Here is a 19,086-nt window from a genome sequence, read left to right as displayed (position 1 = left end):
GAGAAACAGCATTCCTCTGCTTTTTCTGAGAAAGCACTATCCCATTATACTGTGGGGGAACTGGATTCCCTGCTGTCCTCTCTATCCTGCCACATGCATGCATTCCTGCTCTGTGAATCACAATATAGCAGCCTGGTGTGATACATTCAGATAAACTTATTGAGTTAGGGCAGGGATTGTCAAGTGTTGGGTCACGACTCAAAAATGGATTTCATGTTATAGGTATAAACAATGCAAAATGATAAGTAAGATATAATGTAAGATATAAAATAAGTAAAAATAAAAACAAAACTGTATATTTATGTCAAATAATTAGGCTTATCATACATCAGTATAAAACACATATGTAACAGTAAAAAAATAGACAAAGTAAAAAAAAAAAAAAATTATCCAGACTACATAAAAAAATAAAAATTACGAAGACCACAATCTGTTTTATACTGATAAATACTTTATTTCTTAAATTTTTTAAATTCTTAATTTAATAACTAATATTAAAATTAGAATTTGATTTTAAAGACATTTTTTTTTAAGTTTGTAAAATTTTGGTACTGTATTGGGTCATCACTGATGTCATCACCAGACCAAAGGCTGACGGTGACAGACAGAGCTGGTCTTTTGCAAATATACAATGACACGACAAGTATTTTGGGACAACAGAGAGAGAGAAAAACTAGAGGAGAAAAAAACACAAAAATCATGCTCTCCTATCGCAGTAACCAAAGTAAAGCGGTCACCTTATCAGAGGCATGTCACAAAGTGACCCCTTCTGTCTCCTCTGGGATAAATAGTTTCTATGTCTAGTTTTGTTTCTCAGTCTTGCATATGTTGTTTAATTCCCTTTGCGTGTCTAATGAGGACAAACAAGTCTGCGCATTTGCCAGTCAGTCATGAATGTGGTGCTATTATGCTCAGCTTTGTGTATATGACAGAAAGAGAGAGACAGAGAGAGAGAGAGAGAGACTCCATTTGGAGTCTAAAAATAGACTGACGGGACAGTTTTTGACACAGTGGTTGACGCTGCACATTCTTAGCTTTGGAGTGGGATCAGGTTTGTGAATCCACAGAGGACTGTAATGCCAGAGACTCTCAGCACCAAGCAAGCAAAACATCTTCCCTCTCCTGTCCAAATCCGCCAGTAACATCATTTTTTTTTAAACAGACATTCATTAATTAGAAGCTACAGTTTAAGAAGCCTGTTTTTAATACAAAGTGATCATTCTGTACTTTTATGCTTTAAATGTTCCTTTAAAAAATGTTCCTTTAATAAAATAAAGAGGAAAATAAAATATAATCAAATAGAAAATTAAAAAGAAAAAGAAAAAACACTAAAAAAATAAAAATGGCCCATTAGCTGAATAAAGATCATGGAGAAGGGAAATAGGGTCAACTTTAAAATTTCTCAAGACAATAAAGGAACTAAGAAAAAAATAGAGTAAGTACAAACACATATATGTACCTCTATTAGCTCTGGCCGGAGATTGATGGTGTAGAGCCAGCCTGTGAGTTGTGGGTAAGAGTCCAGCGCCAGCGGTCTGTCACTCTCTGGAACACTCTGCTTCCACTCGAACTGTTTACTGATGTACTTCACCAGCTTCACCTGTAGATGGCGATCACACACACAAAGACTTCTTAGACTGATGTGACAACAGCTTTGAGAGACAATTTACTGAGTCATCTGTTTGCTTCTTAAATTAACACCATCTATCCTCTGATTTGTAAAAAAGAGAGAGAGAGAGAGAGAGAGAGAGAGAGAGAGAGAGAGAGAGAGAGAAACTAATGTCTTATTAAATTAGCATGAAGCTCTTTTTAGATTAAGATCATTTGAGAAAAAACTGGATGACATTAGACACAAATGTCAAAAACAAATTCAAACTATTTTCCTGGCATGTTTCAGAGCACTTCAGAGGAAAAAGAGCTGTTTCAAAGTCCCCAGTCAGATGCCACAGAAGTTTGAGATCAGTGCACCAATCAGGGACAAGCATGTTGATAATCCAGCACAAGCATTTTTCTCGAAACCTTCCTGTCCGCAAGAAAGTGTCGCACACAGAATGCAAAGTGAGAACAGAGCAAAGGAAATCCCCATGTGTGACTTCATTGTAAGCGGTTGGCGAGGAAATAGTGTGTTGTGTGTGTGTGTGTGGTGTCAGTGAAACAACCGAATACAGTGCAAACAAACACTGTAAACAAACACACCACACTCTCTTTTTCAGTTCAAGTACCAGCCAGTGCATCCATCCTTCATTTCCTATCCATCGCTAGACTGGCATTGGGTTAAAAATATAAAGCCATTAACATAAATTGCCCACAGGACAAAGATGTTTCAGACGTTCCTTCCCTTTGTTACCGTAATGCTCCCACTGCAATAAACAGTGCTGTCTATAAATAGACACTGGTTATCATGGCAGGGGAGTCTGGACTCTTTCTCACGGGGCGTCTTTTCCGACACTATGGCAACCCTGGCTGGAACACACTTAGCGGCTGCAGCCAGAGTCCCCTGTGACATCATGGAGCAGCGAGACACTGCCGTCCGCAGGTTAACAGAAACCACCACACACCTGCCTCTATAGGTACATGTTCAAACAGCTCGGAGACAACCACAGCTGCAACTGTGCTCATAAAGAGTGAAAGCTGTGAAGATTGCACAGAAATAAAAAAGTTACTTTAGGTAAAATTAGGTAAAAGACTTGGTTCCATAAGAGGTTTGGTGTTTAAGTTAATTCACTTTATTTACAACAAACTGAAGTGGAAACAGTGGTACTCACCTTTGTTTGAATATAAAGATATTAAGGGTGTAACGGTACACAAACATGACGGTTCGGTACGTACCTCGGTCTGGATTATATATTATATATATCTTTTGTTTATGTATATTTTTTATTAAACAGTGGTTTACTGAACAAATTGCTCTCTTTAAACTTAGTCATAATAAAAAATCTACCTCCGCTTATGCTCTAAACTATAGCGAGCCCTTTTACATTAGGCCTACTATAAGATTACAGTTAACAACAGAGCCCAAACTTAGATTTAATTACTTATATACTTATATATATATATATATATATATATATATATATATATATATATATATATATATATATATATATATATATATATATATATATATATATATATATATATATAAACAAGCAACACTCAAAAAAAAAAAAAAATGCAAACATTGCACATAATGCAGTTTCTAAATTGTAAAAATTCAGTTTGTTGTTGAAATATATTCATTTACACAGTGCCTCTCATAACTTGTTTCATAACAGATTTTTTTAAACATTAAATAATTAAGACATCACTAACAGGTAAAGTAAAATATAATGGGTGTATAGTCTTTATTTCGCAAAATTATCTTCTTTGCACTTCATTTATAGCGCACTAATGAGAGGTGGACACTGATGACTTGCCTGGGGTAAAAGAAACATTACATGACATTTTGTTTACAAGCTGTTTTATTGCCGTCTTTCCCAGGTCGAAAACAATGATTGAGCGATTACATGAGGCATGAGATGTTCATTCATGTTTATTTCACATTTAAACTAGTAGTAAACAAGAACATCGCTCTCACTCGCTATCACACACACACACACACACACACACATACATACATACATACATACATATACATATATATATATATAAATATTAAATAATTTATATATATACACACATTATATATAAAATTCATTTTGTTCTATTTATTTTGTTTCTATTTATCAAAGAGCCCTAAACAAAAGTATCACAGTAAAGTAAAGTAAAGTAAAGTAAAGTAAAAGTATCACTGTTGGTGACTGCATGTGACCTTTCTTGAGAAATGGCTTTTTTTCTTGCAACCCTCCCATACAAACCACATTTGTGGAGAATTTGTGATATTGTTGTCACATACACACAATGACCACTCTTTGTCATAAATTCCTGTAACTGCTTCTGAGTTGCTGTAGGCATCTTGGTCACCTCTCTGACCAGTTTCCTCCTGGCTCTTTCAGGTCTATACCCAATCTAAAAAAAACTGAACATGCCATTTTTTTATTTTCAGCTAATAAAACATATTTGCAATTTTTTTTATAAAATTCACATTTCTGTCATATAAAGACAGTCAGAATTAGGGCTGTGCAAAAAATTGAATACGATTTTCATGCGCATCTCATCAGTAAAGGCACTGCTGTGATTAGTTATATATCTCCAGCACGTGTGTTCAGATCAGGGTTGCCAGGTTTTCACAACAAAGTCTGCCCAGTTGCTTCTCAAAACTAGTTCAAAACTAGCCCAATCGCGTTTCCGGGAGGTTCCCCGATAAAAATTGCGTGCCGGGGTTGAAATGCAAGTTTTTTTGGCAGGGTTGCCTTGGTAAAATTCGCTGCTTCATGCTTCAACCCGTGGACATGGAAAAACAACCACACATTTGGCAACATTGGTTCAGGTGGAGTGGCAGTTACTACACAGAGCCACAGCACAGCACTAGTCAGAATGCATCAGGCCAGAAGGTGTTGCAGAGCAGGAACAGTAGTAGCACCAGTCGTTTATGCAAACCAATTCTAGATTTCACACATTGTTGCACATCATCATTTTTAATCAAAACTCGTGCTCCGTATAGAGATCACTACAGAGAAACACACTCTTTTGTCTACAAGAGCTTTGGTAGGTCACAGTGGCAAATTCGCCTGAACCTGTAGCCCAGCAACCTGCCACCTGTGCACTTGATTAGCTCTCTCCATTCATATCACAGCAATCAGGAATAGCGCAGCTGTTAATTCTACTGAGAGACAAGACAGCAGCGCATGGCTTTATGTATGAGCGTATTATCACCTCACCCAGGCAAAACCGCCAACACAGTATGTAGTGCAGTCTTCAAAAGAGAACAAGAGCAGCATATCATTAAAGTTGCAGGAGGTCTATAGCAGTCTGAGAAGCTGTGCTGGCTCTTTTCTCTAGGCACTCTCTGAAAATGCCCCCATTTGATGCTGATTTGATGCATCGGTCGGCCACGAGCGAACCTCGAAGACAACAGGGTGTTAGCTTGCACCAGACATAGCCTGGCACAATGTGCAGGAGTGCACCTGTATTCAGTGACTATCTCTCCCCTCATCTGCCGTCTCCGTTACACCCCTCAAGGGGCAGCTTGAGTACGGGCCGGGGGGACCTGCTTAACTAAAGTGTTTGCGTGAGACCAGAGATGGATAGATTGAGAATCTTCTGTGACATTTAAAAGCACCCGGCCTATTAGATGCAAAGTGAGCTCCATATTAGAGAATTAACAGACACAATTCATAAGGGGAGATGGTGTCTGTTACTACATAAAAGAGAGTACATTGGCAATCAAGAGTGTAGCAAGTGTGATGCTGATTTCATCAATACAGTTCCTGGTAAAATGATGCTGCAACCGTTTCAGGAAGAAGAGTGTTCCTGATATGAGGGTGCATGGAGAAAGTCATGATTAGATAATGTTATTTCCACATCTACTTTGTTTTGTGTAGGCATGCACTGAAAATAATGTAATTTCATCAAATACAACATGCATAAAAAGGTTTGCAAAAAGAAGCGTCATAGTTGTACCAGATAAGGTAACTGAGACTGTAGTGGAGTGGCGTGGATCCTGTTACACACTGTGTCACCAATACAAGCAAACCTGCTCCTAATGTTTCTGACAATAACATAAAAGCATATGGGATAATGCATGCTATTATATATGCAATATTATTTCAGTTGAATGTGGCATTGGCAATCGATCCATTAAATAATTTGCGCTGGGTTGTAACTGATTACATGTAATCTGGATAATGTAATCAGATTCTAAAAATTAAGTATTTGTAGTAAGATTAAATTATATAAAAAAACAACTTGTAATCAGACTAGTTACTTGTTTTTATGATTACATGATTACATATTTACAAAATTTCATCTTTTAAACTTTCCTTTATGAAATAGCCTACTGCTTATTTACATTCAGAAAGTCTTCCAGTTTTAAGGACATTCACAATTAGATAAGTCAGGTGGCTAAACTTATTAATTAACATTAATAAGTCTTTAGAAGGCTTTTGTCTTTTAAACACATGAAAACGCACAAATTCACATATTCACAATTTTTTTTGTCATCTGATCCTCTTTTACATAATATAATTATCTGAAGTACCCCGGATATTTTCAAATTAATATCTTAATTAAATACCACATTTGCATGTTCACAGTTCTCTGATGTTTGTTACGGTCACATGACATGCAGGAAAACAAATATAATATAATAATTTTTTTTTTTTTATTGATTTTAAAATGATTATTTATATTTAACATTTTTATTATTAGCTTTTCATTAAACTCATAACCCCCCTGCAGTTCCTTCACAAACCCCAGATTAATGTACTTCATGCTGTTAATAGCAACAAATGAAATATATTTTTTTGCTCTTTGTATTTTTTTAGTATAGTATCAGATTTTTAAATCAATGTGATAAACGAAATAGGTCAAAAGTGATCTAGAAGTAATCTAAAAGTAGTCTGATTACAGTATTTTCTGGACTATAAGTCCCACTTTTTTCATAGTTTGACTGGTCCTGCGACTTATAGTCAGGTGCGACTTATTTATCAAAATTCATTTGACATGAACCGAGAGAAATGAACCAAAAGAAAACATTACCGTCTACAGCGGCTGTAGACGGTAATGTTTTCTCTTGGTTCTTGCTTCTAAATAAATGCGACTTACAATCCAGTGCGACTTATTTATGTTTTTTTCCTCATCATGACTTATTTTTGGACTGATGCGACTTATACCCAGGTGCGACTTATAGTCTGAAAAATATGGTACATTACTTAAAATGCGTAATATGATGGATTACGTGACAAACTAAAATTTTTGTCATGTAATTTGGAATCAGTAAAGGATTACAAATTGTTATACTCGATGAAATCCAAAACAGAATTTTTAATAGAAAAACCCTGAGTGAAACGTTGCTAATAAAGGCAAGTCAAGCACACACACACACACACACACACAAAAAGAATAAAATGTTCAGCACTAGACAATAAAGCGCAATGGTTCGTGAAGCATAAGACACAACAGAAGAGAAAGAGGGAGAAAAAGAAAGATAAAGCTGTAGAAAAACCACATGGGGATTTCCTGATATGAACAAACATTAGCCGGTTGAGAGGCCTATGCTCCACTGCATTTAATGGGCCTTGCAGTGATGTGTTAACTTTCCATCCATAGAAACAAAGTGCAAATGAACCTTAAAAAGCCTTTGATGAGCACTCATGCTATACCAAGCAAAGACTCGCATTTCCCAGAAACCAAAACTGAGACGCTAGGGAGTTGTGATTCTTCAAAATGCGTTTTTCCCAGATCTCTTCAGACAATTAAGGTCTTTTACATGAAAGAGCATTATCCAGTAATATCACTCAAGTACTTAAGATTGCCACTGCCCTGGAGCTGAAGACAAGACTGTCTGTGTCATCAATAGGTTTTATCACATCCAAAAGTGTGGCAATCCTTCTTCCCGTCCACTGCAAATGTAATGATTTTGCAATAAGCCACATACCTGTACTCAAGATATCTTGTCAAAAAGGTTGTTGCAGGTAGTAATTTAAAAGGAAATCAGCTGATATATATTTGTGTCATGAGTCAGTGTACTTTCCAGGTTAAACCATTTTGGATAAACTTTTAAATGGACCACAGGACAGAATAGGTTAATGCTATGTTTTAACCAAGAGCACTTAAAGATACATTGTTCCAAACCGGTTTGACTTTCTTCTTTATAACACAAATTAAGACATTTGAAAAGTTGCTATCTCAATGTTGTTTAAACCCCATTGAACTTGATTACAAAAAAATAAATAAATAAAGTGAAATGTTCTTAGAAATACTGTCAAATAGATTTGGAACAATATACAAGTTGAGTCAATGATGACAGGATATTAATTTTTGGGTGAGCTATCAATTTTAATGTTTTCTGATCGGCAGTGGATTTCTAAGAGACATCGATTTACAGAAAGCTGGAGAAGTTGCTGGAATCGTTCTCCTAATTTACACAGATGACACATTAAGCGCCCCCTTTTTCTCCCACTTTGCCTTCAGATGGGGGAGACCCCTTCATCAAGAGTGAGGTCACAGCAGCATGATGGGACAGCACCAAATAACCAGCAACGTCAAGTGTGCATTGGTAAAACTTGTGTTATCGTAGACCACAAATTAAAAGGATTTTAACCATCATACTGCTCAAATCCTGGTAACTAATTTAACAAAGATTACCCTAGGGGCATCATTACCAGACCAAAAGTCCTCAGACTACAGATCTTTAAGCTAATTTAAATTTGAGCATAATTGACACAAAACTTGCATGCAATTATATCAAACTGGTGGATTTTTGGAGGATACTAGGTTTTTGTACATTCTCTGTTAGATCAGCTATGCCCATCCACAGGAAATCCCAAAACACACAGCCAGCACAAAACAAGTAGAAAATGTGACTTCAATACACAGCACTTCCTGAGCAATAAAAAAACTTGCATCTACTAATTTTTAACAGAAGCATGATTTGCTTCTGAGAACACAGTCTTGCACATCGACAGACTCCGGCCACAGAGTGGTTGTGGCCAGATCTGTACTGAGCCTGTGGAGAACATTTAGTTATAGCCAGATGTCGGCACTGAAAGACAAAGACAGTGTGACTTTGTGTGAAGTTGTGTGTTTTCAATAAAAGTTGGCAACTACCAGTGGTCTGCCTGGGGTGATCCACTTCCTGATACAACTGATTACAGAAGTCAAGCAGCAACACCTTCTAGTACAACGACTTGGTGACCTCCAGACTAAATCGTTGTCAACATGAATATGAAATATGAGAGTGTGGGTCTACTCCCAGACAGAAACGTAACACCCATTTGTTAAGTAATTGTGTAACACATGGTTGTTGGACATCTGCTAATGTCCAGGTCTGCCTCTATTCCCCTCACTAGATCAAACTAAAACCAAAGGATTTTCCTTTGTTCCCCCATTGAAACAGATAAAAGATATTTCATTTTGCAAACTGCTCGTCTTCTCCAATATCCATAGACACACAGTCTACACCGTTTATTCTGAGTGCTTGATGTAACCCTACTCCTAATGCAATTCAGCCTGCAATTCAGGCTTTTTGTTCAAGCAAAGAGAGGGAGGAACGCATTGCCTGAACTTTCCACCACTTTTGTTCTTCAGCCCTTTGATGGATGCCCTCTGTCTACACAAAAGTGTTTAGTGTAGTTGCGGCATTATGAGATTGTAGCGTGCAGAGTCAGATTCACTTTCGCAAACCTCCATCGGATTGAGGAATCTTGCTCACTAATCACATGAATGTGTAGGGAGCATACTTGCTAAATATAGGAACAGCCATAATAGCACAAACACACAGCAATCATTCCAACGGCCAGAGAAGACAAGCCACTAACCAGAGATTCTCAGCTGCCAACCACAGTCATTCCTTCAATGTCTGAATTGTCTCCACTTCTCGAGAACAAGCACAGAGAGACAGCCAGTTCATCCACAGGAATTCTGGGAGATTTACTGACAAGAATCTAAACGATAATTGCCATTTCGCACCGTCACTCTGTGCTTTGCTTTGAGTGCTGGGGAAAAGGCCTTTCCACATCCACCGTGAAAATTTGCGCAGCGAAAGTGCTATTTCTTTTTTTTTTTTTTTACCAGTCTGACGAATCTTCTCAATTTCACAAAGCTAAAACACGGGCCATCCAATAAGATTTGAGCTAGGATCACATGACCGGAGCAGCTGATGTTGCACAAAAAGGCAAGAGTGGTGGCGCTGTTTCAAAATCCAGTGTAAACAAACACAGAAGAAGAGTATCCCGGATAAGAGAAGATGGCGGATCCTTCTTGTTATCTTTGGTGTGAAAGCACCATTCGTCTGCGATTCGCATCGCACTCATTGTGAAAAGGTCTTTATTCAAGTATGTTCATACGTAGCAAAAAAAGTCCTGCTCGACTGTTTTGGTTAAACTCTAGAACTTTAGGATTACTAGAAACCTTTAAGCAGGGGAAAATTGTCCTGAAGAGATTAACTCCAAACCTAATCAAACACACCGGCCTGTAACTTTCAGGTAATCCTGAAGACTCTGGCTAGATTTTTTTAGGTATTTTAGAATAACGTTGAAGCTAACCTGGACAATGGACACGTGTACTCAACAGAAAAGTGTCTCTTCGGGAGTAGGACTGTAAAATCCTACTTTCCAAAAGGACTGTGCTTGTTCTCTCTGGGCACATTTTGATAACCAAAGGAGATTGGTCTCCTCAGTGGGTATGCAAATGTTATCCTTGTAGGTCCATGAAGTGAGCAGGTAGGGAATCCCGTGCCACCTCGCGGATGCTGCAGCCAGGGACTCAGGTTGCCAGGCCACCATCACCCTCACTCTGAGCAGGCCCTTGGGATGTCAAGCTGCCCTTTGAGGTCTGACACCATATTCACTTTGTCTGTCTCCTCTCATCCTTCCACTACTGTCCACTGAAAGCTTTTGATGGCTACAGCTCTTCAACTGAACCTCCCCCTCTCTACAGGTATCAAAAGAGCCAAGGCCACTGGCTGTTCCTTGACTTCAAAGGCAACCTTTCTCAACACCGGTGTCACCGGGAGTTGTGTACGGAGTCCACCGCAATACCCACCTTGCTAAACAAAGACTGTAATTGAACATCAAAGCAATTACATAAGTTGATAGCAACAAGACAGCCTACAGGGAAAAGGTAAGACAGCTCAAAGTCAGGTGAAAAGAAAAACACAAGATGACATTATTAGAGAGTTCAGACAAAGATGTGCACCTTAGTAATGACATGAACACCGTGAACACCTCATCCTTAACCTGACAGTACCATTCTTCCAGGTGAGACTTAAGACAGCCAATGAAAACATGATGGCTTCTTCGGGTGTGTCATAGAGAGTACCTGTGTTACCTGCTGGATCACTGTCAGGTATGTTGACTGCTCTGCTTTAGACAAAAGAGCTCTGCTGTGGATAGTGAAAATGGCTCAGCACATCACTGGAACCAAACTTTCAGCTATCAATGATAAAAAAAAAGACTTGATAGCAACATTATCAGTCCATCTCTTGTTAGTTTCATACTAGGGTTGCCACGGTGAGGAAAATTTCGTGAAAATGTGTTAAATCATTAATCGACATGTGACAACACCCTTAATACCGGTATCACCGTGGGGGAGGGGTCCTCTTTTCCTCGCTTCCTCTCTTTTAAATAGCTTATAAATGCGTGTGCATTATACTTCTAGTTTTGAATTAGCGGCAATTGGCAATTCGGCGCCAATTGCTTGAATGGACAAAATAAATAAAAAAACCTCACTGATATTAAATACAGACTTTTTATTAACACAACGAATAATAATACCACCATGCATAGGCTGAAAAATATTAAAATCTACTATGGAACTTAAAAAATAAGAACCATAGAATGTTTATTGCCCAGCCAATATTAGAATGTTTTTAAAAGGAATAAAATAATAAAATAGGCCTAAATAAATTACACAAAGTTTAAATAAGATAAAACCATATAATTAAGAAACGAATGTAAAAGAAAAACTTCCAAAATGAACTTATAGCCTGCATAAATGACAAGTCAGTAGCTTCTCTATAAGAAAAAAAAAAAAACAGTGCGTGCAGAGTTTTTTTTTTCTTTTGGGCTGGGGCTCGACGTGGGCTTCCTCCTCATTTTTTCTCTCTCTCTCTTCTCTCACGGGGTGCGTGGACTGTAATTTTTAATTTTAAGAAAAAACTAATACTTAAAAAAAAATCTAAACGACGGTGGGGACGGTGTCACAGGGCGAAAGTGATGTAACTGGTGTCGCGGCTTTAAGTAGGTTACACCGTCAACACGGTCTCTTGCAGCAGGCCTATTTTTTATACCCCTACCATCTGGAGGAAACTTCCAAAACCACTAGACTATCAAATAGCTCTGACAATCAACAAATGGACTGTCCGTCCCCACTCAATGCAGAGAAATGTAAACCATAATCCTGACTCTGCTTGTTATTGTTCTACCTCAGCACAATACTTGCCGCATTACAGTCTTTTTATGAGCACTAGACTCTATGTTCACATCTTGCAATTCAAGTCTATCTGCCTTTGTCTGCACTTTGTTATACACTAGCTTTTATATAATACTCTGGGTACCTAGGCCTATTGCTGACTATTTATTGCATTTTTCTTGTAATTACAGTTCACTATGTGGCCTAGGGCCACCACACATTATCAAACTATGTTATATAAACATTGCTGTGGTGGTTTCAAAGGACATGTATTTGATTATTTTTCTTGCACTTGGCTGATAATATAGAAAGTGATCAAAAAAAAGAAAAAAGAAAACTTGACATGACCTAACTTGAGCAAGTGTTATTTCTGAATTTCATCATAAGAAATAATAAAACGCCTCCCTAAGATGTACACAACCAGTAGATAAGTATCGGCAAAACAAGCACCAGACAAACCACAATGTCACAATTACCTGGGTCTGAGAGAACTAGCGTCATGAAAATTATTCAAGTATAACAGTTTATTTAACGAAGCCTCAAGCCCTTCTTGATTATTTAAAAGTGAGTGTTTGGAAGCTGCGAACATGAAAGCCATGTTTTGATTCAGAGAAGAAGGTGACTGACCTTAATTTCGTCTTCACAGAAAAGCCACAAATTGATGGTGTTTTATTAAATCCAACCATAACAATATTAAAAGTCACGCTGTTCAAAAAGGTTTGACCAACTTGGGATTTCAGTTCATTTTTGTGGGAGGCGTTAACCACTGTTGCAAAATACCTGCGTATGGTTAAAAGTAGCACTAACACTCCTCTGACATATGCTCCTCTTGTTTGCAGAACTAAACTAAGAAAACAGGTTGTCTGACATGGAACATATAGTTTTAAAACACCTACAGGACGTTGACTACTTTGCTCATCTACAATACACTATTGAAAAGGTATTCTGTTGCAGTGATTAACATGAGAATGAGTATTAGGGATGGGCATATCGATCCTGGAGTATCAACATATCGATACCAAGTTAAATATCGATACTAAGTATTTTTATTTACCTGTGAGTTTATTTAACATAAAAAAAATAGAGATACTGCGTAAAATATGCATCGAATTGGACAAATAACCTGTGTATTTTCCTGCTCATCTGAACAAAGGCTGCGAGACTGAATCAATCAATCAATCACAGAGAGCATTCACTCACTGCTGAAAGTCCATTCAAACAAAGCTGCATTTTCCAAAATTATACCAAAAGAAAGCATTGATGCTTTTGGGAACGGCAGCACAGAACAATGCTTATCAGAGGACAGAAAAAACATACGTCTAAGTTATTTCACAATAAACAAACTGAAATTGTATCCTACAGTATGTGCAATTACATGCATTAAAATTCAACATTTAAAATTTATATTGATCATGTTTTATTTTGTAATGTTAGTATAAATCATGCACGGTCAGAATAAAAAGATTGCATATGCACGAAACAGCCATTTACTGGCAGTCCCAGTTAACCATGTGTAAATGAAAATATAACCTAATAAGTTGCAATTAAGGCGTATTAATTGTTAAAATGCATTTTAAATATAAATTTAAGTGGATATCTTTACCCATTTTACTCTTAGTAATTTAATAATCTAATACCTTTCATCATTTAAAAGTTCAGTTTAGAAGCATTGTATTGTATCAATATTGATGATACTAGCTTTTAAAAGTATCGGTATCGTATCGAAAACAAAATAAGTGTTATTGCCCATTCCTAATGATTATAAAATTAATCAAAATTAAAGCATTTTCACCTTCATTTAAAAAAAAATCTGTAAAAGAATTACAAAAAGTGGTTGTTGTATGGCTTAAATGTCTGTTTATGGCTGAAATCACCATATAAAGTAAACATTATTGTCATGACACAGCTGGTCATGTGATCTTAACATGGTGGTGCCAATAAAAGAGCAACCTGTTCCATGATATTTCTGTTCATTCCATTCCAAGTGCAAAACTTTTCTACCGAGCAATGCACAACATTACACAAGTAAAACTTGACATCAGGGAGGGGGTAGACAGTTGCACCCTAAACAACTACCTCAAGATCCAGGAAGTAATGTCAACTAAGAGGGGGTTTCCATGACATTTTGTGTCAATATGTTAATAGACAATAAAATAAATGATGACTTGAAGATGCACCTACAAAGCAAACATTATCATTTTGGCATATCAAGAACTATCATTCCCTGTCTAACACTGGATCGCACAAATGTCATGGTACTTATTTGACTTAACCTGCAACCTCGCATGAACATTGTCTAGATGCCCTATAGCTTGTTATCCAAGTACACACAGGCATTAAAAAAAAACACACACAAAACACTTTACCTCCAAAGCGCGTATCTCGTGTTGGGTCAGGTCGTTAGATGCGGCGCACTTGGTCCGGAGCCCTTTCAGACTAGAGATGGAGATCTCGATCAGGTTCTGGATGAGTTCGCACTGATGAAGCGCGTCCATCCCTGCATTACTGCCATCGCTCGCGCCCAAATGCTCCTCATCACTTGCGACCATGTTTCCAACTTTGCCAGAGACACTAGTATCCATTCCTCGGCATTGGCACGGCTTTAGGGGCATGGGCTCGAACTACAGCAAACACTAATCCAAAGTCATGTTTGTAAATGAATGTAGACTAAACGGAGATGCCAGTCTTACTCCAAATGAGTTCTGCTAGCATACTCTTCAAACATACTCGCGGACTGGTTTGACAGCCAGACAGGACGCGTTGTCAGCTTGTTCCGCCTTAAACGTTGTATGTGTATCCCGTGAACCCTTTGAGAAGCGCTCGCTTAGGTCTCACGCTCAGTCAGCTGTTTGAAGTGACTTAGCGTTTGATGCGTTGCAGTGTGGGAAATGAAGTTTTGTTTACACGCGCATTGGAACGTTTGAGCATCATTTACGTAACCTTAATGGATTTTAGTTGTTGTTAAATTTTTGACTTAAAAGAAAAGTTGTTGATATGTTTCTATGTATTTTAAAAGCGCTTTATAAATCAAACATTATTATTATTATTATTATTATTATTATTATTATTATTATTATTATTAGTTATGTAGAGTAAATGAAATAAAATTGAATACACTTTATTGTCCCCTAGGGGAAATTTGTCCTTGACTCAAGGTATATGGAAAGTTTCGTTTACACTGACAATATATTGAAGGCTCGAGACCATAAAACCATAAAAATGTAAAAAAAAAAAAAAAAGACAAAAAAAAATTGCAATACAGTTACATGTAGTATTCAGATTTTTGTTTTTATGTGATCATTTCTCAGTGATAATTTATGCTTATATGTTAATAAGTAGGCTATACGTATAATTTATATTGTACAGTATTGAATATGGTTAACTAGTTATGTTCTCACAAGTTTTAGATAAATTGATAAATGAAACAAGGTGGAGAAAAGTGAAAAGTGAGTCCACTGAGCCTGATAAATATAAAATTACTCCCATATTAATCCCATATTCTCTATGGCCCCTTTAAATGAAAAGTTGTAATAAGCATATTAGTGCACTTATTTTAAGTTTTCCCCACCCAAACAATATCAAATTTAGATTTTTCCCGCCCACCACCAAATTCAGACCAATCAAACGAACTGTTACATTTCGAAGACAATTGTACAATTTGCAATTGGGTGGAATCAGAACTATGATACTAAATTTTACCAGATAACCTGTTTTTACCTGAAATCACCTTAAATTTGTACGTATAACTTAACATAAAATATTGACTTTTTCCAAAAAAACGAACTTTATGATCAGTATCAATACATTACAATTTTACAACCCTTTGGTGGAACTTGTCTTGTCATATATATGCTCTTGTTGGTTCAGCAATACACCTCCCATTATGTCATCAGAGGCACACTTTGTATAAGGGCTGGAAAAACATGTTGAGTGTGTATGCATGCATGACTGTTCACAAGTAGCCTACTGCTCTCTGCCCACTCAGATGAGAAAATACTTTTTTTAGACTTTCCACTGAGTTATGATTTGCTGAGTTCCCTTAATGTCAAAGTACTATGATAATTCAATAATTATATATGATTGTGTAAATAAACAGCTTTTTTGCTGTTCAGAGTTCATAAAAGTGTTTGTGGCAAAGTGCTGCAACTGAAAGACATGAAGAAATGTTACAGCACCAACTTGCTGTATCAGGCACACACTTTCCCATGGGAAAAATCTCCTCTCCTCCAGAGCTTGCCAAGAAGGAGACATCATTTCAAAATGAACAGTAAAGAGGACTGAAGCCAGAGAAGAGCTACTGCAAATTGTCTTCCCCCATGAGAAAGTCAAGCCAAGCCACTTTTAACCAACTGAATTGAAAGGAAAAACTTTAACAAGTTTGTATTTTGGCTTACAACACTCAGAAAAAATGTCCATGTCAGCTTTATGACAGGAGCTTGATGGTTCTGCGGCCAGTTGAAATGCTGCCGAGTCAGTGTTCTTAACCTATAGTCATCCGCACCAGTATCCTCCTCAAGTAATGAAAGTGCAGATCAGGTTAGGCTTAACAGAGAAAGAAGAGATGGATAGACTTAAACATACACTCACTCCATGAGGATTTTCTCTGTATCAGCCAACACATTGACACACCGGGCAATATACTGCTATAGGCAGTTGTTCAAATATGGTGCTGCATATTACTGGAAAGTTATATAAACTATTGCAGACTGAAAATGCTGTTATCAGCTGTGAATTGATAACCATCTGGTTAATAACTTAGCAGCGTTATGGAAGTATGTTCACAAGGTGTGAAGTGGAAATTGTAAATATGATTTTAAACAAATAATGGGGTTTTAAATCTACAAAATAAATAAATAAATAAAAATTTCACTTCCATTTGGATGGTAATCCTGAATATGAGTATGATTAAATGAATAGGAGTGAGCAAATAGTGCCACCTGCTGGAAAAAGAAGATAGTACATTTTTTATAAATAAAAAATTCCGTCTCTGCCATTTGTCACTTGTTGTAACATTAAACTGCCCTATTGTTGGTGTTAAAGTTTGTCACTGTTAAAGTTTCAGATCTGTGTTCCAGAAAGTTCGGTTTCCCCTCAGACATCTCACACGATCTACGCAGAACAGGTCGTGTGAACTATAGCAGCTTTCAATGCAACATCACGACAGGAAGTGATTCACAGTCAGAAAAGTATTTAGCTCACAGGAAGTTGGGACAATTGAAGGAAGGTCAAAAAAAATAAAAAATACATAAAAAAAAAGTGCACAGCACTTTTCTCAATTGTAGACGCCATGGTTTCTACAGAATATTAAATGTATTGTGGTCTTTAATAACTATTTCCAAGAATTCAGAATAAATAAATAATTATCAATAGTTTGACATTACATAGCCTACGTTACATTATATATGCGCTTATATATATATATATAATATATATGCGCTTATATATATATATATATATATATATATATATATATATATATATATATATATATATATATATATATATATATATGTATGTATATATATATATATATATATATATATATATATATATATATATATATATATATATATATATATATGCATACAATTTATCATGAGAAAATGTATAAATAGGAATCTATATTTATACATATATTTTTTATTATTTTGAATACAGCATAAAATATTCTTCTTAAAAACGATCCAAAAATAATTTTTGTTGCATGCTGTCTTGAATGGAAATGAATGTATGATTTTCATAATGAATTCATTTCAGGCAAGTCTTAATACGACAGCTAGATAGCGCGCGCTCACTGTTATTTCACTCACACTCGTCTGACGCACAGCAGGCGCCGAACTGAAGCCAGCTGGACAGAATGGGAATGATGGCACACGCAGCCTGGAAATGGATATGGAATTATATTAAAACATCTCGATCACAAAATAAATAAAGAATTTAAACTAAAAACTAGGCCGTCATGTGATTTCTTTTAAAAATAATTAATTTATGTATTGGATGACGGACTGTTGCTTGTAAACTATCCTTACATGGCAATGTTATTTTCTGCTCACAATCTGATAGCTGCACACAGTACTCTTTGAAAGATCAGACAGAGTGAGCATAACATATAAATAAATAAAAGGGACAGTCATGTGAAAATGGTATCTAACAACAACTAAATAGGTGTACGCTTTGAATTGATGATGCACAAGCTGTCTAAATGATTAGCAGTTCTGCAGACCTGTGCTATTGCAGATGTAGTGTCATAACCCTGAATCCATCTGCTCATTTTACACTTTAAGGTTATAAATAGCAAACCAGACCAGTGCAGCTGACCATTCTTTAATTGCAGGATGTAAAAATGACTGTATCTGTCCACACTGTGCTTTCGTTGGACTGCTTTATTTTCAATAGCATGGATTCAATGTTCTGTGGCACCAATCATATATCTCTTATTCCTGTAAACTTCTGACAACTTTAGCACACACATTTTGCATAATATTTCCTTCTCAAGGCCATTGAAATAACCACCGTGACCTTAATATATCTCGCTTAACCGGTCTTTGTCTCCTGTTTGCTTAGGCTTTAGAAACATCTGGAAGTTGAGTCACTCTAGAGAGGTTGCGACATACAAAGCAAGCAGATAAACACAAGGAAGTTTTCAAATCGATCTGGCTTCATATTCCAGGCCATAGTGACTTAAGTGTGAAACGTGCACTGGTTTATTCCTCCTGCAATAATGATTTTGTCTATTTGAAGTTAGTTTTATTGGCAGTAGGTCTTAATATTTAACCTGATAGCATTACCCCTGCTAGTCAATAATAAACCCGATAATGACCTTTCAAGCCTTTTGGACAGAGTCTAAAAGACTCAAGCTGTTCAGTAAGTTTCCACACTCTGGAATTTAACCTCAAAAAACAAAAACAGAACATAGACTTAAATTATTCATGGAGGGGGAAAAAACATGTGAATGAATATGAGACCAAAGTGATCATTGAATATTTAACTCGAGCTGTTTAAGTTGCTATAGGGCTGAATGTTAAAAGGATAAGGATTCTGGAGGAGACACTTGTTTGTCATGAAGGGCCTGGG

At 36.7% G+C, this 19,086-nt stretch overlaps 1 protein-coding gene across 1 annotated transcript in view; it reads right to left on the bottom strand.

Annotated features, from left to right (window-relative positions):
• LOC113058681 (kinase suppressor of Ras 1-like) overlaps positions 1–14,829 on the bottom strand; it is a 32,388-nt gene extending 17,559 nt beyond the window's left edge. The window contains exons 1-2 of the mRNA XM_026226819.1: positions 14,379–14,829; positions 1,460–1,600 (exon numbers count right to left, since the gene is read on the bottom strand). Of these exons, the coding sequence (XP_026082604.1) occupies positions 1,460–1,600; positions 14,379–14,624 (387 nt within the window). The 5' untranslated portion in view covers positions 14,625–14,829. The remainder of the gene's footprint in view (positions 1–1,459; positions 1,601–14,378) is intronic.
• Positions 14,830–19,086: the final 4,257 nt, after the last annotated feature.

This window comes from Carassius auratus, chromosome 40 (assembly GCF_003368295.1).
Source record: "Carassius auratus strain Wakin chromosome 40, ASM336829v1, whole genome shotgun sequence".
In the NCBI taxonomy this organism is placed as follows: Eukaryota; Metazoa; Chordata; class Actinopteri; order Cypriniformes; family Cyprinidae; genus Carassius; species Carassius auratus.
This window is presented reverse-complemented; position numbering and strand designations above follow the sequence as displayed.